General features: G+C 39.8%; 4 protein-coding genes across 4 annotated transcripts; 3 read left to right on the top strand and 1 right to left on the bottom strand.

Moving 5' to 3' along the window:
- The first annotated feature begins 584 nt into the window (after positions 1–584).
- On the top strand, positions 585–25661 carry LOC145488086 (uncharacterized). Its single transcript, XM_081466868.1, has 7 exons — positions 585–1244; positions 2578–2716; positions 20037–20362; positions 20533–20671; positions 23771–24356; positions 24741–25039; positions 25260–25661. Exons 1-7 carry the CDS (start codon positions 882–884, stop codon positions 25394–25396), a joined length of 1989 nt encoding a protein of 662 aa, XP_081322994.1. The 5' UTR covers positions 585–881; the 3' UTR covers positions 25397–25661.
- LOC145488142 (lactadherin-like) lies at positions 1218–2632 on the top strand. Its single transcript, XM_081466939.1, has 2 exons — positions 1218–1513; positions 2109–2632. The coding sequence occupies exons 1-2, from the start codon at positions 1492–1494 to the stop codon at positions 2531–2533; spliced, it is 447 nt and encodes a 148-aa protein (XP_081323065.1). The 5' UTR covers positions 1218–1491; the 3' UTR covers positions 2534–2632.
- LOC145488135 (EGF-like repeat and discoidin I-like domain-containing protein 3) lies at positions 3285–10344 on the top strand. Its single transcript, XM_081466930.1, has 4 exons — positions 3285–3963; positions 4100–4238; positions 7492–7641; positions 7817–10344. The coding sequence occupies exons 1-4, from the start codon at positions 3601–3603 to the stop codon at positions 7834–7836; spliced, it is 672 nt and encodes a 223-aa protein (XP_081323056.1). The 5' UTR covers positions 3285–3600; the 3' UTR covers positions 7837–10344.
- LOC145486889 (integrase/recombinase xerD homolog) lies at positions 4253–6933 on the bottom strand. Its single transcript, XM_081465598.1, has 2 exons — positions 6884–6933; positions 4253–5557 (listed from the first exon to the last, which is right to left on the bottom strand). The coding sequence occupies exons 1-2, from the start codon at positions 6931–6933 to the stop codon at positions 4966–4968; spliced, it is 642 nt and encodes a 213-aa protein (XP_081321724.1). The 3' UTR covers positions 4253–4965.
- Positions 25662–27208: the final 1547 nt, after the last annotated feature.

Raw genomic sequence — 27208 nt, 5'->3', positions numbered from 1 at the left:
GCCAGAACGACACGTATCTGCAACTTATCAAAAACACTTGTTAAAGTATAATCTGTTACGTAAACATCAGTCTGCTTATCAACCTAATTATTCGTGCTAAACTACACCAATTAACGTAACGGATCGTTGGCTCAAGGAAACGGACAATGGAAACTTTATTAGAACCATTTTGCTTGATTTCAGCAAGGCGTTTGACTTAGTCCATCACGACATTCCTCTATCCAAATTATCAATGTACTTCCCTAGTGTGGTTTAAATCATATTTAAGCGAACGCTCGCAGCAGGGAAAACATCAATGCCGCTCCCTCTTGTAGTAGAAGTTCCACAAGGATCCATTTTAGGTCCATTATTTTTTTCAATTTACATTAATGATTTGCCACTTTCTATGCATAATTCTGAAACTGATATGTATGCCGATGACACTCCTATCTGGTCAAGTCTAAATAATGCAAATTGTTGTTTCAGCCATAATGAGATGAAGCCCAATGCCAAAAAAAAATAAGCAAATGTTAATTGGAACTGCTCAAAAGCTTCGTTGTGTAGACAAGACCTGCATGTTTGAGTTTAGTGCTAGAAGTGACGTTGTATCTGAAAATCCCCTTGGTTACAGACAAGTAAAGTGCCTGGCAAAGCTCGCAAAAGAAGATGCCAAGTTTAACAATTCTTAACTAAAAACCACAAGCATTAGAGCATAGGCTCGCGAAATCAAAGGAAAACATATCTTTTCATAGCCGTCTTGTAATCTAGAGAGGCGTTGTCTTTCTTTAACTGCTAAATCTAAGAGCTCAGTGTTCTCGGTGAAGGCTTTTATAATCGGAAACATTTTAGTGTCTGCATGAGCTTTAAAGGACTTATTTCGGTGTTGGCTTCTTTTTCTATTTATGGTTCCCATATCTTTTGTTTTGTGCACCGCAGTCCCATGTACAGCATCTCTAGGCATGGAAAACCGTCTCATCAAAGATGCTCAAATCACCGCCACTTCAGAGCAGGATTCAAATCACGCTGCAATCCAGGCAAGGTTGAACTTTAAGGCAGGCGGAGGCAAACAAGGGGGATGGTCAGCTAGCTCTAATGACGCCAATCAATGGATTCAGGTAGCCCTTGGTAGTTACAGCAAATTAACAGTTATAGCTACACAAGGAAGAAATGGACACAGCCAGTGGGTAACCAAATACGAGCTTCAATACAGTGACGATGGAGCGAACTTTGACTATTACAAAGCACCAGGCCAAAGTTTGCCAAAGGTAGAACCATACCTAACTGACCGTGAATTTGCAATCGTTTCATGCATTCATGGCCGTTTAACTGCTAATTAATTAAGGTTGTTTCAGTTATAAGAAGGTTCAATGGAGATTTGTTGATGCTTATGTTTAGGTGTTTAATGGAAATAAGGACGCGGACAGCATAGTTTACCACAAGTTCAACCCGCCAATCCAAGCAGGCTACATCAGACTCAGGCCAACGGCGTGGTCCAGTCATATTTCACTGAGGATGGAACTATATGGTTGTTCAGGTATGATTGCAATCTGATTACTTGCAACTTTTTCAGCTTAGTTAAACACCTGAAGATTACATCTGATTATTAACGACAAAGGGTTAAGTTAATGATTTGCATTTGCTAGTACTGAAAGCTGGTCTTATGTCTGTTCAAAAGGCTTTTTTGATCAGCATTCTATGGTATACGCGTTATTACTGAAGGGAAAACTGAAATTGGAGCTGTTATCAAAATGAGTTTCAAAGAACTGAGGTTTAAGGTTAGTTTTGGAAGTGACGTTGTATCTGAAAACCCGTCTAGTTACATACAAATAAAGTGCATGGCAAAATTCGCAGAAGAAGGAGCCAAGTTTTGTAGTTGTTAATTAAATATCAAAAGCATTAGCGCATAGGCTAATGAAAACAAAGGCAAAATTATTTTATCATAGCCGTCTTGTAATCAATAGCGAGGCGTTGTCTTTCTTTAAAATATAACTGCTAAATGAGCTTAGTATTTTCGGTGAGGGCTATTATAATCGGAAACACTCTGCACGAGATTTAAAGGACCTCTTTCGATGTTGGCCTCTTTTCTTTTTTATTTATGGTTTCCATATCTTTTGTTTTGTGCACCGCAGTGCCATGTACAGAATCTCTTGGCATGGAAAACCGTCTCATCAAAGATGCTCAAATCACCGCCTCTTCAGAGCAGGATTCAAATCACGCTGCAATCCAGGCAAGGTTGAACTTTAAGGCAGGCGGAGGCAAACAAGGGGGATGGTCAGCTAGCTCTAATGACGCCAATCAATGGATTCAGGTAGCCCTTGATAGTGACACCAAATTAACAGGTATAGCCACGCAAGGAAGAAATGGAAGCTACTATTGGGTAACCAAATACGAGCTTCAATACAGTGACGATGGAGTGAACTTTGACTATTACAAAGCACCAGGCCAAATTTTGCCAAAGGTAAAACCATACCCATCCGACCGTCAATTTGCAATAGTTGCATGCATTCATGGCAACCATTTAACTGCTAATCAATTTAGTTTCTTTCAGTTATAAGAAGGTTCACTGGGGTTTTTGTGGATGATAATGTTTTACTTTAGGTGTTTGATGGAAATAAGGACAGTGACAGTATTGTTTACCACAAGTTGAACCCGCCAATCCAAGCAGGCTACATCAGACTCAGGCCAACAGAGTGGCTCGATCTTATTTCACTGAGGATGGAACTGTATGGTTGTTTAGGTATGATTGCAATCTGATTACTTCCAACTTTTTCAGCTAAGTTAAACACCTAAAGATTACATCCGATTTTTTAAAATAACGACGTGAGGTTAAATCAATGTTTTGTATTTTTTAGTTCTGAAAGCTGGTCCTATGTTTGTTCCAAAGGCTTTTTTGATCACCATATTATTGGCATACCTTTTATTAATTTAAAGAGGGAGCTGGAGTTGCAGTCATTACCAAAATGAGTTTTACGTTTCAAAGAGCTGGGGTTTGAGTTTAGTTTTGGAACTGACGTTGTATCTGAAAACCCCTTTAGTTATACATGTAAGGGCCAATTTCCAATTCGCTCGGTTTCAATAGGCAAGATTCACTCTAGTTCACTGACTTTAATTCGACTAACACCCCAATAAGACGCTCTTGTTTGCTTGTACATAATTCCATCAATCTTCCGCGTCTTTATCCGTGTTATCCGTCGTTACGTCGAGTGAATCGCATACACAACTACAATGTTTGCTGACGCTCGCCATTACATGCACACTCGAAAAGATCACGTGACTTAAACGCGGGAACTAAACGGCGGGAATAATACATGAACAATACAGGGAACCCAGCAACAATACATACAAGTAAAGTGCATGATGGCAAAACTCGTGGAAGAAGAAGCAAGTACGTTTTGCAATTCAGTGTTAACAAAAACCACAAGCATTAGAGCATAGGCTAGCGAAATCAAAGGCAAAAATATTTTTCCATAGCCGTCTTGTTATCTGGAGATGCGTTGGCTTTCTTTAACAGCTAAATCTAAGAGCTCAGTGTTCTCAGTGAAAGGTTTTGTAATCAAAAACATTTTAGTGTCTGCATGAGATTTAAAGGGCCTATTTCGATGTTGGCTTCTTTTTTTATTTATGGTTTCCATATCTTTTGTTTTGTGCATCGCAGTGCCATGTGCAGTATCTCTAGGCATGGAAAACCGTCTCATCAAAGATGCTCAAATCACCGCCTCTTCAGAGAGGGATTCAAATCACGCTGCAATCCAAGCAAGATTGAACTTTAAGGCAGGTGGAGGCAAACAAGGGGCATGGTCAGCTGGCTCTAATGACGCCAATCAATGGATTCAGGTAGCCCTTGGTAGTTACACCACATTAACAGGTGTAGCCACGCAAGGAAGAAATGGAAACAGCCAGTGGGTAACCAAATACCAGCTTCAATACGGTGACGATGGAGTGAACTTTCACTATTACAGAGCACTATGTGAGATGTTGCCAAAGGTAAAACTATACCCAGCTGACAATTTTCATATTTGCAGTCTTTAAAGGATCTAAACCATTTTACTGCTAATTAGTTAAATATCATTTACCCATTCATGTGGAAGGTTCACTAGAGATTTGTTGCTGTGATCTTTAGGTCTTTGATGGAAATAAAGACAGAGACAGCGTAGTTTACCACAAGTTAAACCCGCCAGTCCAAGCTCACTACATCCGACTCAGGCCAACAGCGTGGTACGGTCATATTTCACTGAGGATGGACCTGTATGTTTGTTTAGGTATGATTGTAATCTGATTACAGCTTTTTAACTTTGCAACTTTTCCAACTTAAAAGATCACATTGGATTTTTAATTGCGTAACGTACATCTAATCAGTGATTTATTAGTTCGTGGTAGGAAGTCATTGTGTTGGTTTTGGTAATACTGACAACTGTCAAACATGCGTTTTTTGCAAAGCAATGTGCAAAGCTGAAAGACCTATACTAGTTCGCCCTTTGGAAATGAATGACCTTCATGTGCCATCTTTTCAGTGAAGCTTAGTCAGTCATAGAACGATATGCCAGAAAATCTGGTCGCAGGTTTGTTCCAAAGGTTTTTTTGATCACGATATTATCGGCATACCTATAAATAATATTAAGAGGGAGGTTGAATGAAGATCATTACTACATGTAGGTTTGGGTTTACAGTTTTTTTAGTTATGCTGTATCTGAAAAATGTTAGGCATGTCACCTAAGCTGCATGGCAAAGCTCGTGGATTATACATCACAAGCCTTAAGCTGACGACATTCAGCGCAAAGGACATTTTACAGTAGGAAGCTTATAATCCCTAGTTACTTTCTAATTCGCTAAGTTCAAACGAACGTAAATTATTTACCACTTAAATATCTGCAAAACAGATACAACGAAGCATGGGTGGACCGCATGCGGACTCTAACACTTTTATTACCCTTTTTTTTTGAAGATACGTTTCAAAAGAATAATATAATGAACCATGAGCTACATTCCTTAATATTTTGTTACTCGTAATCGGCTACACTTTGGTTCTAATACGTACATGTCCTTAGCATCGTCATTTTTGCAGCGTCCGTGAAGCTTTAACAACCTCTCAGAAACGTTATGCGAGATATCGTTACTAACAACAGAGGTTACCCCACCAGAACGTAAACTATGGAGGCCGGAATCTTTGGGATCATAGCCCACATCCTTTAAAACATCCTTGAATATCTCCCTACAACGGGTATAAGATAATTCGCCATTCCTAAGGGTATAAGGTGACTTCCTCTTCGTTAATGACTTGAACAAGGGCAACGGACTTGATAGGTCAATATCGGCTGCTTGGATATACCTACGCAATACCGCCACAGGACAATAATTACTCTCTAACTTAGAGATATACGGATAATTCCCCTCCTTATACACATCTGTTTTACTCTTTGGTACAAATACTATAACAAACTCCTCGTGAAAGAATATGTGGTTAGGCTGAATGTTAGCTAATTCATTAAAACGAAAAAATGCAGCAAAGCCTAAGGAGGTTACTGCTGCAATACGTAAGTCCTTCAGCGATGCTCCTTCAGCACCAAATCTGTCGATAATACTTTAACCGAGGTCAGCATCAACAGGCTTCTAATTGCTAACTGGAATGCTCCTTGTTCTCTTGGAACACTGAATCATGCTTCTGCAGTAGGCGTTGTCCAAAGGATTAGGACCTTCATCAGGCGTGAAAGAATGTAGCCATTTAAGCGCGGCATGAACCAACACCATTGAGGCGGGAAACCTAAGCTGCTGATCTAAGTTCAGTAAATAAAGGAAAAAGGTATCTGAACAGAAATCTGTCTACTCCTACACCACGAAAAAAAAAAAAAAAATTAATTTAGTTGATGTACTTTTTCGCAGTAGAATTAGCCCTGCAATTAAGCAAGACACTAAATAAGGAATTGCGATCAGGTGTGAGAGCAGAAGGGAGTAACGTCCAAGGTTTAGTTGCAATTACGACATGTAAGAAAAATTATGAAAAGGAAGGGAAATAAAACTTGAGTCAAACGACCTAACAAATAAACACCTAAGATATATACCAAAGGAAAAACTAAACTCCATAACATCGTGTAATGTAACGGCACTGGGGCATAAATTAGCCACGCCTAAAAATCCTAACTCAAAAACAAATGCCCGACGTTCGTAGGGATAGACAAACCAGACAAAACACGGAGGTCCTAGAAAAGGCATGCACCGCAAAAGAGGCAACATTTATAAAGCCAAACTAATAGCGTCGTGAGAAAGGTTAGCAAAAGTTTACACATGTTCGGCCACATAGCCTGACACACAGGGGGTCCAAAGTCAGCTCGTGAACATAAAACGGACGGACACAGCTGCCTTACATAAAGTTTCGTGCAATATTTGAGGGATAAATCCGAAAATTTCAATATGGTGGTATCCGCTCTTCAGGTCAAAACAAAACATAAAGGCTTCTGTCATGAAGTAGGATAAGGCAATTTTCCAGTCTTCATATTTGACGGGCACCTTTCTCAGACACTTATTAATGTATCTTAAATCAAGCCTCTTTTTGACAGTGGCTTGAACGGAAGCTGGCAATGGATTGACCACCAACGGAGGTACGGTAACTTCAAGAACATGCCCCAATTCAACTAGTTCACGTATAGCATCCTCAACAAATTCAGCATGGGCAAGGGATGATCTGTTGCTTTTGAATACTGCTGGTTCTGGATGACTAAGGAAAGGTAGCATATATCCCCTGCGCTCCCAAAATTCTAGTTTTCTTCAAAGATTTCCCTTAAAATTTACAAGTGGTGGATGGTCAGTCAACTCAAACTCAAACAATTCGCTTTCACAATGTACCTGTGCAATATCCGAAACTTCCTCTTCAAACACCTCGCTGATTAGGACCGGGGTGGGGTTACATTACCTGACAGGGCTTGTTAGAGATGTTAGAGTAGCTGGTTCCACAGTAGACATTTCTGGGGCTCGACCAAGCGCTGGTACAGTCTCTCGCCCGGTGGCCGAGCTTAAAGCATCTAAAGCATTGTGTGCGATCCATGTAGACTTCTCTGCCGCCTGGAAATAAATGAAAACAAAGACAGTATCACGCAATGGATAAACAGGAACAGATTAAAGGAACATATCTGAAAGAGGGCGGGCGGGCGGGCTATACTCGTGTAAAATAGAGAAAGTGACCGGCTCGAAGGATAATAAGTGTAGGGTTGCAAGCGAGAGAGATCAAACGAAACTGCCTTAAAGTATGAATGGAAAGAAAAGACCAATCACGACTTCGCAATAAGCGTCCTCCAACACCTAACACAGAAAATCCAGCGAGAAATGTTACGTTAAAATACTGGCGGAAAATGTATAGGGTTTTAGTATAAATTGATGGTCTCATATTTTGGTTTGGGAGGGGGTTATCTTAATGAGAAGGATTTTTTTTGTCTGAGATTTAGAGAGTGCTAAATTTGACGGGGGCTTGTTTTAAATTTACTGATTATCTATTTGTATTCGTTCATTGTCATCTGGCTATAGGTAACGCAACCAATTCAGGCTTGCAAGTAAATCGACGAAGACGGGAAGTGGGCGATGACGTGACTAATGTGTACTCTTTGGCTGAGGATCCACTCCACCTGGCGCGAGGGAAACGAGAGGAAACGCGCGGGAAGGACCTGGATAAAAGTGGTATGTAGACGCGGTACGTGCAAATTGAAAATTGAAAAATGATAAATTGTATTTTTTTGACTTAGCAATTTTGAGAAACTGTCATATTGTGTCATCTTTCTTCTCATTATTTGTGTTCTTAATCCATCTATGTTCTTGTCTTCCCGGTGGCTCTGCTTGTGATGTGTCTTGCCAGATTGGCCCGGACAGCACTGATGATATTCACAAAGTCACGTGACAAGTCTGCTGGGTATGCTGTGCTTGTCAGCGGTGATCAGGAGTGAAAGCTTTCTTAATAGACCATATTTGTATTCTCGGCATTGAACTGGAACTAGCTTGACATAGAGGCTCATGCAGGGGAATATCATTAAAAAGAGATAAAGGTTATTTGCATTTGAAAGATTCCCCGCATTAGCCTCAGTTTCAAGCTAGTTCCAGTCCAATTACGGGAATACGAATACGGCCTACTACTTGATCGAAAGGACTTAGGGTTACTCGAGCTTGAGATATGTACAGAACTACTGAAAGTTTCCTCGCTAATCTTATTATTTGTGAACCTTAGGTAGTGAGCCCTGTAGACAAAACACTAGTTATTACCACTATTCTGAAAAGTTCTTCGCAAACTCATCACTTATTCATCAAGTTAAAACAAAGAAAATCACGACCGTGAAGGAGGTTTGGATACCCGGTCTTAATTAGCACAGATTTTGACGATTTTAACTCTCTCTTTACTCCTTAGTTTTTGTTTTGATTGGGAAGATATATCAAACACACGAGACATTGTTTCATCAGCTACCCAAACACCTGGGCTCTTCAGTGAAGTTTTCTGTTTAAATTTTTTGTCCTTCAATTTTGGCTTTGACTAATGTCAAACTCCAGGAAACATGGACAGTGAAAACATTTTTATTCAAGAGAAATTAGAACTCTGTTTAACTTTTAATCCTGGATTAGCGTTAATCGGCTATCGAACAACCAGGCCTTGGGTTTTAGTCAAAAATTCTCCGCTGCACATCTTATTTCAACTCTCCTCTCGGTGTTTGGCCATCCCGATGAAACACTTCCTCTCGAATTTGATATTACTTCATGTATAGATGTATAAGAATCAATCTTTTGCCCCGTTAATTTGCTTTATTTTCTAACATTTTGTAAGAGGGCTTCCGAGATTCATTGTCTTAAAATAACTCGCTTTAATTACATATCCCTAGCTCAAGTTAAGCCTAACAATCTACTTTTTACCGGATTGACGAAAACGTGTAATTCAGCTATAGCTAAGGGGGCTTGCTTTTAGTGTTTGGTTTCTAAGATGTAGAATACATTGTTAGTAGGTCTGCGGGGGATAGAATTTAGATGGGTGTAATAAGGTACCATTTCTGTAATGTAGAAATTATTATGGGCTTGCAATAAACGCTGGTTTGCTATAAAATTGAAGTTGTTGTCTAGGGGTGTTTTTTTTTTTTTTTTGTCATTCGAACCAATAATTTTATGTCCTTGCTCATCACAACATCGCAAAAATTACCCAGATGGTGACCGCACTAGCAATTAGCCAGTTAGTCTTCTTCAGGTCAGAAGAAGACACGGCAAGTAAGGAATCAGAAGTCACTCACAAGCTTAGTCTTTCCTCAGATCCTCTATTTTGTCTTAAATTCGTCGAGATCGCAAACTTAACGAAATATTAACCCAGCGCGTGGGATACACGCGCTAAAAGGCAGGGTGGGGGGAGGGAGGGGGGAACTCGCAGCAAAAGCACTAACGTCTGTGGGCAGACTATCAAAAGGTTAAAGCTTCCAAAAATTATGATTAGTTACTTTAGAGGGCCAACAGCTAAAATCAACCAATCAGATCTCTCCATTTCCGGTCTAGTATTATCTAAGCATTGGACTGCGCACTGGTTTAATTTATTACGAATTTATTTTACATTAGAGCCCGTCGCGGACCATACTGTATAATCGGCAGTACTCGACAGACGTATGGTGTTTTTCATGTGATCAGTTGTACGTTTGTGCGTAGCTGGTGGTTTCGTTAGGGTGTTTCGGTGGGTTTTCATGGCGCGGAACGACCTGCAAAGCTGCGAGAAAAATGATAAAATGCGTTCAAATTCCCGGCTGTTTGACTTCAATGGCGACGACCGTGGTCAGTTTGATCAAAATCACAGCGTTGTTTACCAGGAGGAGGGGATTGGGGAGGGTGAGGGTGTGCCAGCGAGGCCTGGAACCGAGTTTCCATGATCGCCCAAGTTAAGGACGGTGCCTACTAAATACAAAGTTTTTTAGGTTAGGACCACGCGCAAAAAGTACATCTTTGCGAGGGCTATTGGAATCCACAAAGAAAAATTGGGGTAGCCACGCATTTTTTCGAGATAATTAGCCTTGAATCTCAACAAAAATACTGATATCAGCATTTTTCTGAAAAAGTAGGAAAGGTTATTTCTTCACCGATTTCCTTAGAATTCGCCTTTACATACTGAAAAGCAAAGACTTTTATAAAGATCTTAAAACTACATGGTAAATGGTAGCATAAAAACCATTTTTGCAATGTTTTTAATGATAAAATCGTTCCAACAGCGCTTTTAGCGTCTCTTACAGCCTCCCTCTTGTTCAGCCGCTAAAATACAGTCTAAATACCTTTTGCTCACAACCAGAAACTAATCACGTGTTGAATAGTCTTGCCACTTCCATGTCATAACATAAATGTAAGGGTAGCCACGCGTTTTTTTAAAGTTATTGATCTTTTTTGAAAACTTTTACGGTGTCCGTTACATTTTTTCTTCTCACCTCCCCTGTAAGTAAAACATTTGCGTATCTCGCACTTGTTTTGCGCGCGCACTATGCCATCTGCAGGTACATGTTTACTGTTGGATTTCAGTATAATTTCCGACAGATAACAACTACTGAATTTTTCAGCTGGAAAACGTTAACAGTTAGTGGTTAGCGATATGCTGCTATTCTGCTGTTCCTGGTTTAAGTACAGGTTCATTAAACTTGATTTGGTCACAGTAGGAAAATTTTGCTTTCATTTTAGACGTGTACTTGGTACCTTAGTTGATTGCGTTTTTAAGAAGACTATATATAAGTACTGGTTTTGTGGAAAACAAACATGGCGGACTTCTGTGAGCGGAAGGCGTTCGGAAGTTTTGTAAACGTGTGCATATTTCACGTTCAAACATCTAAGGAAAAGCTCCAGTTGCCCTACAGCTAAATTTTGGACATTTTGAGGCATCGGGGATACATATTCCACTTTAAACCTGCGAGCGAGAACTCCATTACGAATTAATGTCGATGTTTAACTCAATGTGAGCCAGATTGCAGTCATCATGGTGTTTAATATTTTGTTCGAGCTTGTTTATGTAGTGGTGTCATATCAACACGATAAACTGAAGTATTTCTGCATTTCCACTCTCCATGATGGTAAGGGTTGCCTTTTATGAGCAGTTTCGTGACCCTTTTGTTTGCACTTAACTGAGAGAGTTGTAGCAAGTTTTATATTGAGTGCAGTGGGTACGGTGCGTTCCTGTTGCGTTATTACGAGAGGTCAGTTTCAGTTTTAGGCAAAGCAAATTGCATTATTTATCAAATTGGATACTGGATAGGTTCCATGGAAAAATTGAGAATCCGTCACCATCTCTTTGGTTATTGAAACGTAACAAGTTGAAAATTAATAACACAATAACTGTGTTGTTAATTGTTTCTGCTTCTTCATAATTATACGCGCATTTTTGTTTTTATCTTCTAGACTTTACTGCATAAAGAATGTTCCAATCCAATCTTTGAAATGGAGAGTGTGCGGGAAGTTTGACTTTACTACCTTATTCTGTTGCTCTTTCTGTAGCCTTTCTCTGGCCCTAAATTTTTATGCTGCCTCTGAATCAGTTTTCAAACAGTTTATGCTCCTCTCTTTCACTACCAATTGCCGTGCACAAAACATGAAGCCATTGGCTTTGGTCATGGTGAAGGCCTTGGCCTATCCTGTGGCTAACCCATGGCCTACCGGTGGTCAGATTTTTGTAAACATAACAATAAAATCAGTAAGAGTTGAACGTATTCAATAAAAATACACGTACGCGCATTTGATTATGTTGATTTGAGGATCGAGAACGCACATGCGTTAAAATTATAGTTCAAACCGCAATTTCTAGAATTATCGTTATTAGTGAAAGAATAAGAAATTCCAAGACCTTCTCAGCTGAACTTATTGACATCTTCATTTTAAAATTAGCATGTGAAAATAAACAAAACGCTCAGACCAGGGGATGTAAATTTTACATTATGGAGGGTCCAAGTCATGCGAAAACATACATTTGTGTAAAATTTTCAGTTTTACGATGCTGCAGACGAAATTTGTTTTATATTATCAGGGTGATTATCGTTAATGTGGCAAATTTCACTTCCGGTCTAAGTGTACGTCTTAACTCCCATAGTAACCATTCAGCGGCCATGCTTTCTGCTTCATTTGCATTGTAAAATTAAAGACAAAGAGGTTTAGGTTCCACTGGTTGACTTCTTGTTCTACTTATGAACGCTACACAGTAAGACTGCCGATAGATTTACCACATACTAGGTTATATTTTGCACTTATTTTACATAACCCGTGTCCGAGTCTTCCTCAGACATCCTGTAAACTGGTGTAACTTGACTAACTCAGGATGGGTGTATCAAGATGGCATGGTTTTTGAAAGAAATTAGCCAGAAACTGTAACCCAGCACACTGGCAAACAAAAGAAACGATTGTTGGTTTTCCTCGCTCTGTCACACAATAATGCGAGTGGAGAGTGGGCTAGTAATGGGACTAGTTTGAATTGAACACTCGTTCCATTAGTAAGTTAAGAAATTTTGATTGAAACGTCGCCACCATGCCAAAACAGCCGAAGAAAGTGGCTGGTAAGAAACGTTGTAAGGTTTGCAGCATTATTCTATGCTTTTAAAAATATGATCACCAGTAGCCCATAGAGTAGGCGATGGCGCTACATCTTGGCCTACGCCAGCGCCTACCAGACGTTATTGATGATGGTAAGGGTTACCATCATTGATGGGTTGATGGTAAAGATTACCATTATTGATGGGTTGATGATAAAGATTACCATTATTGATGGGTTGATGGTAAAGATTACCATTATTGATGGGTTACTGGTAAAGATTACTCTTACTAATGGGTTGATGGTAAGGATCACTGTTATTGATTGGTTGGTGGTAAAGTCACTCTCATTGATCGGTTGATGGTAAAGATTACTCCTATTGATCAGTTGTTGATAAAGATAACTCTTATATTGACTGGTTGCTGGAAAAGATTTCTCCTGTTGATCGGTTGGTGCTAAAGATTACTCTTATAGATTGGTTGCTGATAAAGATAGCTCTTATTGATTAATTGCTGGAAAAGATTTCTCCTATTGATCGATTGGTGGTAAGATTACTGTTATTGATCGGTTGTTGATAAAGATAATTCTTGTTGATTGGTTACTGGAAAAGATTTCTCCTATTGATCGATTCTTCACATTGGGCTGACCCTTGTCGTGGTGGTGGAGCTTGTGTGTCTCAATGACCAAGAGAGCTGTGCCGACGGGGACTTTGGTCCCTGGCAGGTCTAACCAAGCCGAATTGGTTGAAGGGTAGAGGCCAGACGAAGAACAGCCCCTGGTCCTCCTGGTTGGGGGTTGGGCGGCGGGCCGATAACCCGCTCCCGGAAAAAGAAACATATTACAGAGACCGAAACTAGAATTACCACTGCGCCCTATCTGGAAGCAGGGGTACAAGATGCTAACACCCGGTTGGAGCAATGTGCGAAGCAGAGAATGACGCATAAACCGCCGATGAAATTGCTGTCGCCAAAAGCGCGTGTGAAGATCGGGCAATGGAATGGAATTGACCGATTGGTGGTAAAGATTACTCTTATAGATTGGTTGTTGATAAAGATAGCTCTTATTGATTAATTGCTGGAAAAGATTTCTCCTATTGATAGATTGGTGCTAAGATTACTCTTATTGGTCCGTTGTTGATAAAAATAATTCTTGTTGATTGGTTGCTGGCAAAGATTTCTCCTATTGATCGGTTGGTGGTAAAGATTACTCCTATTTATCGATGGCTAAAGAGGATTATTCTTATTGATCAGTTGAAGGTAAGGATTACCCTTTTTGATCGGTTGGTGAAAAAGATCAATTTTATTTATTGGTCAGTGATAAAAATTGCCCTTATTGATCAGTTGATGGTAAGGATTACCGTTACTGATCGGTTGATGGTAAGGATTAATTTTATCGATCAGTTGTAGGTGAAGATTACTCTTATTGATCGGTTAATAGTAAGGATTAACCTTACTGATCGGTTAATGGTTTTGATTACTGTTATTAATCGGTTAATGGTAAAGATTACCTTATTGATCAGTTGGTGGTGAAGATTACACTACCTTATCAATGGACTGGTGGTAGATAGAACCCTTATTGACATAGCATTGACATAAGAATAGTAATTTTTTCCCAGGCAAGTTTGAGTTAGAAAATAGGTTATCCAACTGAAATTCCTTTCTTGTAAACATTTTTCAGAATAATTCCATATATTGTGCACCGCAGACCCTATAAGAGTCTCCAATTTCTTTCAATGCTTTAGCCCCCCACCCCCCCCCCCTCTCTCCACCTTCGCCGCTACACCCTGCGAAGAATTGTCTTTTCCCAACCATTTTATTGAATATTCAACAGAAATTACAACGTCTGACTCGACTAGTATGTCACAATAACTGACCAGGAGTCTTGCACCCCTCTCAAAATGTGCCTGTAGTCGCAGCTCAGTTCAACAAACGCGGAAACCGAGAATTTTGCCGACTAGGATGATCGAGACTGATACGTCGTGAGCGATTTGTCATATGGAATGTCCCCGTTCAATTTGAGCACTTCCGAACAGCTTGGAATATGATTCAATGAATTCTCTCAACAAGTATGCGTAAATTAATGAATTCATCACCTTCTAGTTTCCTAAAATGCACATAAACTTTGCCATCGTTTATCGCTCCACGTGCAAAACTGAAGAGTCCGCGTACGTAACGTCTCAGCTGATACAGAATACCAGCAAGGCATCTTGGATATATTTAGTTGATTTAAGTCAAGTTGCTCGATTTGAAGGAATCCTAATCGATACAATATGATCAATATTATGTACTCGATTTGACTGCTTTATCTAGTCGACTTAATGGAAGGTTTAAGTAGATTTAATGTGATGGATTTAATGTACTCGATTTGAAAGGTTTCTAATCGATGTAATGTGATCAGCTTATGTGCTCGATTTGGAAGGCATCTAATCGATTAAATGTGCTCTATTTAGAGGGTATGTAGTCGCTTTAGAAAGTATCTGATGGATTTGACACGTTCCATACAAGAACATGGCGCGCGATTTAGAAAGGTTCGATGTTTGAATAAGAGTTATAGCGTTCAATTTGTCAGTTATGTTAAAATTTTGACAGTATTAACGCGCCATACTTGTCTATGTTTTAAAATGGCATAGATAGGAAAGATACAATTTCGTCATGGTACCACTTTAAGAACTGGGCATCATCAAAAATGTCAGCCAAAAGCCCGGCACTGAAAACTCGTAAAACAGTAATCGATCATCGATATTCTTGCTGATCGTGGATTATTCTGAAACAACGAACCTAGGTTACCCGGTTTTCTTCTTGCCAGAAAATGTTTATATTTCCTGTATCAATGCTTGTCTTATATGTTAGCAAACGTGAGCCTTCAAGCGCTTGTTCGCTCTTTCTAGATAAAAGTTTTCTGCAGATTCGGAAATTTCATTTAGACATGTGAAATTGATATAACTGTGAAAGACGGTTTTGATGGTTTCCTTCACTTATCGGCTTCGGTACTCGACAAAAGCTAAGGCTCGCGGTATTCTGGAGACAATATAAATCAGCACAAGCGATGAATCGATCAAATGTCTTTCTTCAGACCACTAAATAAATATTATCATGTCAAAGCAAACGATCTGTAGCCAAAGGGAATAATAATATTGTTTTTATGCAGACGCAGTAGCGTTACAACTCTATCAATATTAGTTTTGTTGCCCTAATCAACACACAATGCCTAATTCAAATCTACTCCTGTCTCTCCATGCACTTCCTTTTCAAATGCATATGGATAATTGTTTTGAATTAAGGTATCAGTATAACCCATTTGACCATCCGGGCGCGGTCCGCTCTAGCGTTCGTGGCTTTAACAAAAACCCATATAAACCGTATATTTACTGGAAGCTTAATAACTACAGATTATGACCCGACCTGTTTAAAACGGTAGAAATTTACCGTGTTTCGAAAATGTGAATATATTTACAAAGCTTCACGAACCCATAAATCAAGGTCTACGCCCGCTCAATTTAAGTCGGAAAAAACGATTAACATCGCGTCCGTTTCTTCACACATTGACCTCAAAAACCGTGTCTCAGATTTTTGGCACGTGCGTTTGTCATTATTTTACAAGAGGATAAAGTTAGAAAAGGGAAAAAAGTAGGACTGCCCGAGAAAAAAAGGCATAACTTTTTAATGAAAAGAGTAATCAGAATTCGCAGACACGATTTTGTCGGCGATCGTTCTGACAACATTCTCTACGAATTTCAGCCAATTTGGTCCAGGGGCTGCCGACCTGGAACTCGAAATGCACGTACAACTCGCCTATTTTTTACTTTCGAGAAACAGAGAAAAAATAAAATTCGGCGGCATCCAAGTGTTATGAGATTATCACACCAAGGGAGACACCGCAGGGGAATCAACTTTCTGTATAACAATAGGACTGTGACAGTTAACATGGAACAGGTACAAATTTCCGCGTGGCGCGCGGTAAATTATTCACCAGTGAATAAACCGCTTTTTCATGTGTGAAGTCAGAATTCCAAATTTAGTAAACGTGAAATTATCTTTTGATTTACTATATTAGCGTTCGTAATTTTACGTATCGGTTGACTAATCTTCAAAATTATGACCATGTCACTGTTAACATGCCGAAGGCCCGCAGAAGGTCCCCGAGAAAATGCAAGCGCTCAAAGGGAAAAGCTGGAGAGGACGTCGTAAACGGGACTACATCGACTGATGTTGATGCAAAGGCAAAGATACTGGAAGAAATGACAATAGCTGGGTAAGACAAAAAAAATGTTGCACTGCTGATTCTAATTTTGTACAATCAATCTGCCTTTCAATCTCGTCCACTTCTCTTCGTCAATCTCCTCTGCTTCGACAGTTTCTTGCAACAGTATTTTAGCGCGGCTTGCGCTCATTTCGGCCTGCTCGCTGGCTTTGTGATCGCGATCGTTGTCGAGTTCATTCAGCAATTTTTCTTGATTGTAAAACGAACCCTTTGCCGCTTTCCGCTAATTTAGCGGCCCACTCTTTGTTGAAAGTGTTTTTCGCCTTCTTTGGCCTTCCTTTAGCCGATGAAAACGGGCAAGATCGCTCTGTCTTCTTCGAAGACATCCGGCACTGATTATGGCGCGCGAATCGCGTGTCAACTCAGCATGATCTTGTGGCATGTGGCTTCTTGTCTCGATAATTAATTCATTTGACAGAACTTGTCAACTCTCAATTAAGTAATTAATATGCAAAACAATCTTTCTCGCGCAATAACCACCGGCAGATATAAGATTTTTTCGTGGAGCTTTTTTTATCTTAAAGATTACTTGAAGATTTATCCAACCGCTTAAAAAAGTAAAATTATGCAAAATGGCAAATTTTCCCCTTACTGATACCTTAATCTGATATTTAAGCTAACTTAATGCCAGTATTATAGACACAATAGGCGTCTGGTACGAGAACTACCCTAAACGCTCTCAGTAATGTTTTGTTTTTTTTGTTTTTGTTTTTTTTCATGTGGCAAATTGGATGAAATTTTCTGCTTACCTCCCTTATAGGATGAAAGTGTCCTATACCGCGAGAGCCTACATGTATCTCGGTTTCAGTAACATGCAACGAATATTTCTAACCCCCCGCCCTCAACACACACACACCTCCTTGATGAGAGACCAGTCCGTCGTAGGTTTATGTTTCTCAGTGTTGACGATGGCATTTATACACTCGCGGGTGGAGAGAAGCACTGGGATTTCAATAACACAACACACTGTCCACTACAGACCGTCACACCTTCCCTATTAAACAGTGTACTAACACTCTCGCTTGATAGCTTCTTCCCTCAGTAACAAACACAAATAATAACCTGAGAAAAGGAAGACTGCAGCACACAGTTGACTTACCAATACAGTGGAACCCTGCCTTACGGTCACCTCGTCAATACGGTCACCGCGTTATTTCGACCACCATTTTTTTGTCCCAGCGAAACGCCCATACATTTTCTTATGAGAGAACCCCGTTAACGCGGTCCCCCCGTTGATACGGCCAACGGCCACATTCTCAAATCCCAGCCTGTATAATCCTTTACAATTATACCCCGTTTGTACGGCCACTTAAATCAATTATGTGATGTATCTGTTAAGACTCACTCAATTTAGACCAGTCATGAAATTTGATCCTACCCCGTTAACCCAGTTAATACGGCCAAATTTTTATGGCCCGCTGGTAACCGTTTGGCTATAAACGGGGTTCCACTGTGTTGCCTTAAAATTGAAACAGTTTGGCACGTTAACAAAACTAGTGTTATCTCACGTCAAAACCACTAACCCGCAAAATGCCATCTAAGAAAACCAAACAAATTAAAGGTTCACGACAACTCAGTAAAAGCTAAAGTAGCGTAACTTGTCATTTATCGGCGTAGGACCTTAGAAAATATTTGTGTTTTTAATTGTAAGGCCTGTTGTATTCTAGCTATATAGTCTCCGAGAGACAATACCTCATTGTTTCGGTTTCTGAAATGTTTGGATAAACTACTTGGAAAAAAACCCGTTACGGTGCATATTTATTAACCTGATAACACGTAGACTTACTGCTTCGATCAACCGACTAACGTCAGTTTTACAACTAGTCTTTCATCGAATTTGAGTTACATACCGAAACTCATCTTGTCAGTGAATAATCCATTTCTTTCTGACATGGCGTTTTCCAATTGGGCGTCTGTATTCCTCGTGGGACTTTCAGTGTTTGTGTTACGAACTCAAGGTGAACTCAAATCTCAAGGTGAGTTGCTCTGTAAAACTAAGAATATTGTTTTTATACGAAGAATGGACTCTAATGATTAACAGATAAATTTCGCACAGGTTGATCAAAATTAGCGTCAAATTAAGTATTTATCAGTAAATAGTTTAAGAAATACACCATTTAAAATGGTATTTAGGGACTTGCACTATGTTTTTGTCGGCTTAATGCCTTTTCATCGTAATTTTTAGTAAGTTCAATCATGAGTGCCACCTCGCTTTGCTTGCACTTGTTATCAGTTATTCGACAAAAGATACAAATACCATTTTTAAGGAGAGCTAACGCTCAGTAAATCTCTGTTAACATCATGAATATTTGTTTGTTGTAGCTGTATACAATCCGACCACAAGAAATATTTCATTGATTAAAGATTTAATTGATCGCTTTGGAAATATATATTTTTCATTAGAAATTAAGTAGAAGAAGATAACGATTTCCCAAATCTCTAGCTTTTTTTTGGCTGCCTGACGTGCCTGGTTATTATGAGCCAGGCCGGTTACGTAAACGCTGGAATTGAACGTTGTCTGCAGGATAAGAGAACTATTATAATATATATGTAAAATCAAAGAAAGACAAGTTCGTATTGTTTTTTTTTTACTTCTGTTAACTATCTAGGCAGCGTTCACCCTACGCCGGAAAAATTTGAAAACCCAGCCGTTTATTTCTAAAGTTGGACCTACTGCCCATATTAATCCGTCAGGGAAACGGAGCTTTCGGAAAACGCTCTTCAAACCAAATTTAAAAACGCAGGGTTTCGTTTTCGCGTGTACGGAAAACATTTTGAAAACAGAGCTTTTCGAAAACGATGGCGTCGCGATAATCTTGACTTGTGATTTCCCTGACCGAATTTTCCTCAAACACAAATCCAAAATGACCGGTGATTGTTGCTTTCAAATTTCTCCGGCGTAGTGTGAATGGAAAACATTTGATGCGTTTTCAGTGTGGACGGGACTTAAGTCTATACCTAAATGCACGCTTAACTGATTGCGTCATACGAGGTATTATCCCCGCGGGTATTGTACCTAAAGATATAGGGAGGTGCGAAAAGAGAGGGCAGGAACCAGTCCTAAGATGATGAGAACCTAGAAAGGTAGTACAAACATTCAATGTAGTAAGAAATAAGGCACAAAGAGGAGAAAACCACGGAGGATGTAATGGAAACCGCGTTAAAGAATGCAGGAAGCCCGTCCTCGTTCCCTTTGTATTTGAATGCATTGATGATCGATGTTGATTCATTTGTTTAAGTTTCATTGTTTCATTTTTAAGAACGGTATTCTTTTAAATCCATCTTGCCCCTCTTTTCTCGTGTGAAGAATGTTCATCATCTCTTGGCATGGAGAACCGTCGCATTAAAGATGCTCAAATCACCGCCTCTTCAGAGCATGATTCAAATCACGCTGCAATCCAGGCAAGGTTGAAATTTAAGGCAGGTGGAGGCAAACAAGGGGGATGGTCAGCTCGCTGGAATAATGCGAATCAATGGATTCAGGTGGTCTTTGTTAGTTACACCAAATTAACAGGTATAGCTACACAAGGAAGAAATGGAAAAAGCCAGTGGGTAACCAAATACAAGTTTCAATACAGTGACGATGGAGTGAACTTTCACTATTACAAAGCATCAGGCCAGAGTTCACCAAAGGTAAAACCATACCCTCTAAGAATTTCATACATTATTGACCACATCCTATGTATCTCTGTAACTTTCCAAATATCTCAGAAATAGTCTCACTGCTAATTTAGTATTCTATTTTTATCAAGACATGTCATGTGCAAACTTTATCCTTACGTTTGTTGATCCTATATGTTTAGGTTTTTGATGGAAATAAAGACAGAGACAGCATAGTTTACCACAAGTTAAACCCGCCAATCCAAGCTCACTACATTCGACTCAGGCCAACAGCGTGGTATGATCATATATCAATGAGGATGGAACTGTATGGTTGTTTAGGTATGACTGTTATCTGATAATTACTTGCTACTTTTTTTGAAAAACGTTAGTGTATAAACATAAAATTTGCTTCATGTTATGAAAAAATATTAACAAGGCTGAAAAAAGTTTAAGTATGGTTAAAAAAGTGCAACACCAAACGTTTTCAAGATAATTTCTCAAAATCATCAATAATTAATCAAGTTTAAACAAAGGAAATCATGACCGTGACGGTGTTTAGATATCTGATTTTAATTAGCATAGATTTTAACGATTTCATTTCTCCGTTTTCTCCTTACTTTTAGTCTTGATTGAGAAGATATATCAAACACTCACGACAGTGTTTGACTACTTTTCCAAACACCTCGAAGTTCGTCAAAAATACTCCGCTGCGCGTCGTATTTTCAACCGTCTTCTCGGTGTTTGGAAATTTGGTCAAACACCCTCTTTCATGTTTGATATATTACGTCATCTTCAGGATGAAAACAGCCGTCCGCTACTCGCATAATTTATAACCGTTATGTAATGCTCGGTGGGAAGAGTTTGGCCATATGTAAAAGTGAATTTTTTGTTCAAACTGGGTTGCCATTGTTGGATCATTAGGCCCTCTAGGAATCTTCGTTTGTGGAAAGATTAGGCCGTGCAGAGTATGCACCAGCTAAAAGAATGCAAAGCGTTCTCGCGTAGGTGACGGGCAGGTTTAGTAATAGCTGTGTTTGAATGTTCCACAATTCGCACCTGTACATTCTTCATGGTCTCACCGATGTAGCTGTCACCGCAATAACAGGTGCTCTCTATCAAGCGACACATATCTCTTCTGATTTTGACAACGAAGTCAAAACAATTGAAAGAACCTTTCTAAATGCGGGATATTCAAAGCGCTTTATTCCCCACACAGAGAAATAGTATTCTGAAACGTTCACCTGGAGACGATATTTTTATTCTTAGTTTCCTTTTCGAAGAGCGCAGCTAGATTTTCATCAAGCTTTCTTGTTGTAATAGAAACGAACAACTTAGCAAAACTTTGATTTCCAAACTGAACAATTTCACGGGTTTCAATCACATTTTCATTGTCCAAACAAGACAAATCAAAAGCTTTTTCAAAGTCAAAGACAAAAACACTCATAGGTCACATGTGATCTATAAAGGAGACTGTTTTTGCGGTGACAGCTAAATCGGTGACATCACGAGGAATGAGCAGGTCCGAATTGTGAAACAATCAAACACATGTAATGATTCTAAACCTACCCGTTGCCTACGCAAGAACGCTTTGCATTTTTTCAGCTGGCGCATACTCTGCACGGGCCAATCTTTTGACAAGCGAAGAATCCTAGAAGGCGTAATCATTCAACAATGGCAACCCAGTTTGACCAAAGAAAATTAACGGCCAAACTGTTACCATCAGGGAGAAGCAAACGTTGTGTCGAACTGACGTTTGGTGTTTTTTTTAGCCTTTCTAATTTCTAATTAGTGTATAAGTTAACAAACGTAACTAACTTAACTTAATAACTCTCTAACAACTTACTTACTTTACTCTCTCAAGGGTAGAAAGAAGTACCGTGAGAGTAAGGTGTCTTCCTTTAAGAAATTACAGTGACCCTGGCAGCGTACGATCCCAAACGGAGTTCAACGCGCTGACCGTTATAAAACTGAATGACCATGGCACGTTCTCAATTTTACACCTTGGACTGAAATGTAGTAGTCTCATGAGAATCTCTTGAGAGCTTCGTCTCCTCAGCGAAAAACAATTACAATACCTCGATTGCGGACTTCTGTAGCGCATATTGTTGGCAATATTGGTCAACAATCGAAACATTTTGGTACGTTCATGATAGTACCAGTCTATATCACGTCAAAATCAAACGAGTAATATTGTGGTAGTTGATTGTTACGGAGGGAAAGCATGTAGATCGTAATATACGGACTAGGAACGGCTTGCATTTAAAGCCATCCTGTCCCTCTTTTTTTGAGGAAAGAATGTTTAGCTTCAAGCGTTCTAATCAAAAATGCCGGCTGTGACTCCTCACAATATGCTGCGAATTTTGCCGCAATCCAGGGAAAGTTAAACTTTAAGGTAGGAGGTTAAGCAAGAGGATAATCAGCTTGCTGGAATAATGTCAATCAGTGGATTCAGGTGGCCCTTCGTCACACCAGATTTAACAAGTCGATCCAGGAGAGGATCATGTTTGAAGGACAATTTCAGTTAAATGTTCAAAAACGGCAACATGAAAAATGTATATGAAAACCGTCCTTCTCCGCGCGCGTGTTTACCGAGAATGGATCGCAGAAAAGCATCAAATTTATCAACAGAATAAAAATGAGCCATCAAAATAAAAACTTTATAAAACTAGCTCGTTCGGTCCGTATTGGAGAATGTTGGTGTCACGTTTTTGTTTTCAGGTTTATGAGCCGCCTCGTCTGCGGCTCGGTCCATAAACCTGGTATTACTGAGGATGGACCTGTATGGTTGTGTAATTACAAACCTATTTCCTTAAAAAAGGAACGTTTACAAGGCTCGTCTAAGAATACTTTGTTGTGCTCACTTTCCGTTTCAGTTCAGTGTCCAGTTCTCGCCCTGCACAGTCTTGTGAAAACCTCACCAAGCGGTTGTCTGACGTCGCAGATGAAATTCAACACCACTTGCTCGTTTTCATGCCCACAGGGATACCAGCTACAAGGTCCATCTTATAAACATTGTCGGATAAATGGTCAATGGACGGAGAGTGCTAAATCAGTCTCCTGCAACGGTGGGTTCACAGTTTTCTGTTAAATGCGGAGGTCCTTATCTATATAATATTCTTGATACTATTTCTACACGGCAGAGATTTTGTTTGTTTTTTTCAAATACTGACGAGTGCTCTGTGTCAAATGGCGGCTGCAGTCATAAGTGTGTTAATACTGCAGGAGGCTACAAATGTGAATGTCCAGACCCGGAACTGAGCTTAGCATTGGATAACATGACATGTCACGGTAAGTATCAATTAAGCTACAGTTACAGGTCAACGAATGCCTTGCTGAAATTTGTGCACTTTTAAGTCCCTAATTTACATGAGTTCAAAAGTATATATGTTCGTTTCTTTAAAGCCAGAGCAGTGTGTATCTTGTTTTGTATCATTTTAGCTCCAGGTGTTGATGTTCAGTGCAACAGGGACAACCTGACAATCATCATTCCCAAGTCCCTGCTCCGTGGTATTGACCGTGAGCACCTTCGCCCTCTGGACACCACATGCAAAGCTAAAGAAACAAACCCTGCCTTCTCTCTAACGACACCGCTGACTGGTTGTAACACAACACGCAGGCAAACACCCACAGCCATTGTTTACTCCAACACAGTCTTGGAAATCCCTGTGGCTGCTGAGGATGTCATAACACGCGTGCGTGAAATAGAAATACAGTTCAGCTGTTGTTATTCCAAGTATGGCGTGGTATCATCGGTTGGTTGGAAGCCAAGTAACAGGAAACTTGTGTTCAATGATGAAGGGAAAGGGAATTTTACACTTTCTCTGAAGATGTTTCCTGACAAGAAATTCGTGAGTCCTTACACGAAGGATGATTTCCCTGTTTCTGTGGTGCTGCGTAAACTTCTGTTCTTTGAGGTGTCAGTGACATCAGGTGACAAGCAGCTGTCAATCATAGCGGATCGATGCTATGCCACGCCGACGCAGGACCAGCAGAATTCCTTGAAGTACGAGTTTATAACGAAAGAGTATGAGCAGAGTCTTTTGTTCTTTCTCGGCATCTTTCTGTTACTTAAAATGTGGTTTAACATACGACGGTGGTGCTGTTTGGCGACTAATTTAAGATTTTACATTTTTCAGATGCCCAATCGACAACACTGTGAAGTACCATGCTGCACCTTTAGTCAGTGCACAGCGGTTTAGCCTGGAAGCCGTCAAGTTCATTGCTGACCATCCATTTGTGTTCGTTCACTGTCACGTGATTGTATGCAATGGTACCGACCCAGGCTCCAAGTGCTCCAAGAAATGTCCGTCAAGTGGCCGCGGAAGACGTGAAGTGAGAGATCACATGTTTGGCGTGTACTCTTTGTCCCAGGGACCACTACATCTGGATGCCCAACATCTGGATTCAGATGCCCAATCGACAACACTGTGAAGTACCATGCTGCACCTTTAGTCAGTGCACAGCGGTTTAGCCTGGAAGCCGTCAAGTTCATTGCTGACCATCCATTTGTGTTCGTTCACTGTCACGTGATTGTATGCAATGGTACCGACCCAGGCTCCAAGTGCTCCAAGAAATGTCCGTCAAGTGGCCGCGGAAGACGTGAAGTGAGAGATCACATGTTTGACGTGTACTCTTTGTCCCAGGGACCACTACATCTGGCACGACAGAGACGAGAGAAAAAGAGTGCGAATGGCCTGAACAAAAGTGGTATGTAAGCCAATCGTGGAATTCTAAACCTTTAAGATAAGTAACACGAGGAGTCTAAAATTTGGAAAGCACTAAAAATTACAAACATTTCAAATGAAGTGTCTTTGCTTTGTTTTGTTTTATCTTTACCGACAATGCGATATTATTTCGCCTGAATAAAAATTGCTCTCAAGAATCACACACGTTATACCATCTTATTTTTCACTTTCCTTCTACTTAGGTTCCAGTCCTATATTCCTGATGGCTCTGTTGGTAATGTGCGTTGCTTGCTTGGTGGGGACAGTGGTATTGATTTACAAGAAGTCACGTGACAAACCCGCTGGCTATTCTATGCTTGTCAGCGGTGAAAAGGAGTGAAACAAGTTCACTGACTTTAACAGGACTGGACTTGAGATACTTTAAGGCTACTCAAGCTTGAGATATGCATTACTTACCAGCACTGGTTAATACTCCCCACGAATAAAACTTTTTAGAACAAAGATAATTATATTTTACCTGCTTGACAGCTACACCAGCCGTTAGCCAATTCTGGATGAAGCCCTTTAGCTTGTCAGGCAACGCTGCACATCTTTTGTTTGGCGAATTAAACGTTGCAAATTGAAAAATTGTTTGTAAAACATTATAATAATTGGATGTAAAGGAAATTTAACAAGAAGCAGTTTGATTATACTTAAACGATCTGGTTTGATTATTTTCTTTGAAAAAATATCTGAAAACAAAACCTTTCCGATTTGGTTTATTAAGACCGTCTCTGACCATTTCAGCGACAATGTCTTCAAATTTTTTTTTTGACTTAATGTCAGTGATTGCATATCTCATGTTCAAGTTTATCCTTAATGTGTTTATTCTGAGTGGCCCTGAAAGCTAAACGTTTCCCGTCTTCCCAGTGAAACCTTTAGTTTTCGTGTTTACTCATAATCCACAATTTACCGGATTGTCCCAAACATATAATTTACTTAAGGGTGCTCTGCTTTTTGATTTACGTATTTTGGAAAGGTGTAGAAACGGACATCATAATTAGCTATTAATACCCGAAGGGAAACAGAAATGAAAACCAATTTGAAAGGAACCAATAAGGTGTTGTTAGAGTACATACCATTACAAAAGACTCTTTCTTTTGTTAAAGGTTGTTGCTTTTCGTAACTTAAAAATTTTGACACCAAAGGTATTATTGGTTCGTCTTGTAAGATTCTGACAGAGACCAAAATCTAATTACGCCACCGTTTTTTGTCTGAGTTGGATCACAGATCGGCAACGGAAAGATCAATGGAAAGTTCTGGTTTGAATTGTTATCGTGCCTGGGTTGTCATGCATTTGTCAAAGGAATATTTGAGTAACACCTTAGCGTCTTTCCTGGGTATAGAGTTAGTAATATTTGTTTACATGTGACTAAATTTTAAAGTAAATTGAAGATAAGTCGACATTATAAATGGTCGTCAGCCTAGTCGACGTATTGATCGGTTCGTGTGGCAAACAGAAATTTTTTAGTAGGAGAAGACTCAAACATTGATTACGTACATGGTTGTTTCAAATTCTAGATGGAAACAAATCAGGCGAACGAAAATTTCATGCCAGCGACTGATGTGATGTTTAGTTGTTAACTGTAATAGTCAGGTGTGGTGTTGGTAGCTTGGTGCTGTTTAAAATCAATAAAACATTCAATTGTATTTTATGCAATGGAAAAGTGCTTGTGCGGTTGTACCTTGCGCATGCGTGCTTCCTGTAGTGAGTTGAATTGCATCATTTTATTAATTCCGTTTTTATCAGAACTTAGAAGAATACAGTGGAACCCCGTTAATACTACCACCTTCGGGCCATGGAAAATTAGTCGCATTAACGGGGGTAGTCGTATTAAAGGGGTTCTTTAAATAAGAAAATAATTGACTGAGCTTTTTTTAGGCCAGAATAAAGTGGCCGTAATAACGAGGTGGTCGTATTAACGGGGTGGTCGTAAGGCGGGGTTCCACTGTATATCGGAACCTTGGGATGGCAACCAGTCGCAGACCACACTGTTTATACCGGCAGTTCCCGATAGATGTATAGACCTGAATTAGTATGATTATGGAGTTTTCTGATGTATTAAGCTGTACGTTTGTGGGTAGCTGGCGGGTTCGTCAGGGTGTTTCGATGGGCTTTCGAGGCGCGGAACGAGGGGCAAAGCCGTGGGAA

This window comes from Orbicella franksi, chromosome 5 (assembly GCF_964199315.1).
Source record: "Orbicella franksi chromosome 5, jaOrbFran1.1, whole genome shotgun sequence".
Taxonomy (NCBI): domain Eukaryota; kingdom Metazoa; phylum Cnidaria; class Anthozoa; order Scleractinia; family Merulinidae; genus Orbicella; species Orbicella franksi.
Note: the sequence above shows the minus strand (reverse complement) of the source record. Positions and strands in the feature narration are given on the sequence as shown.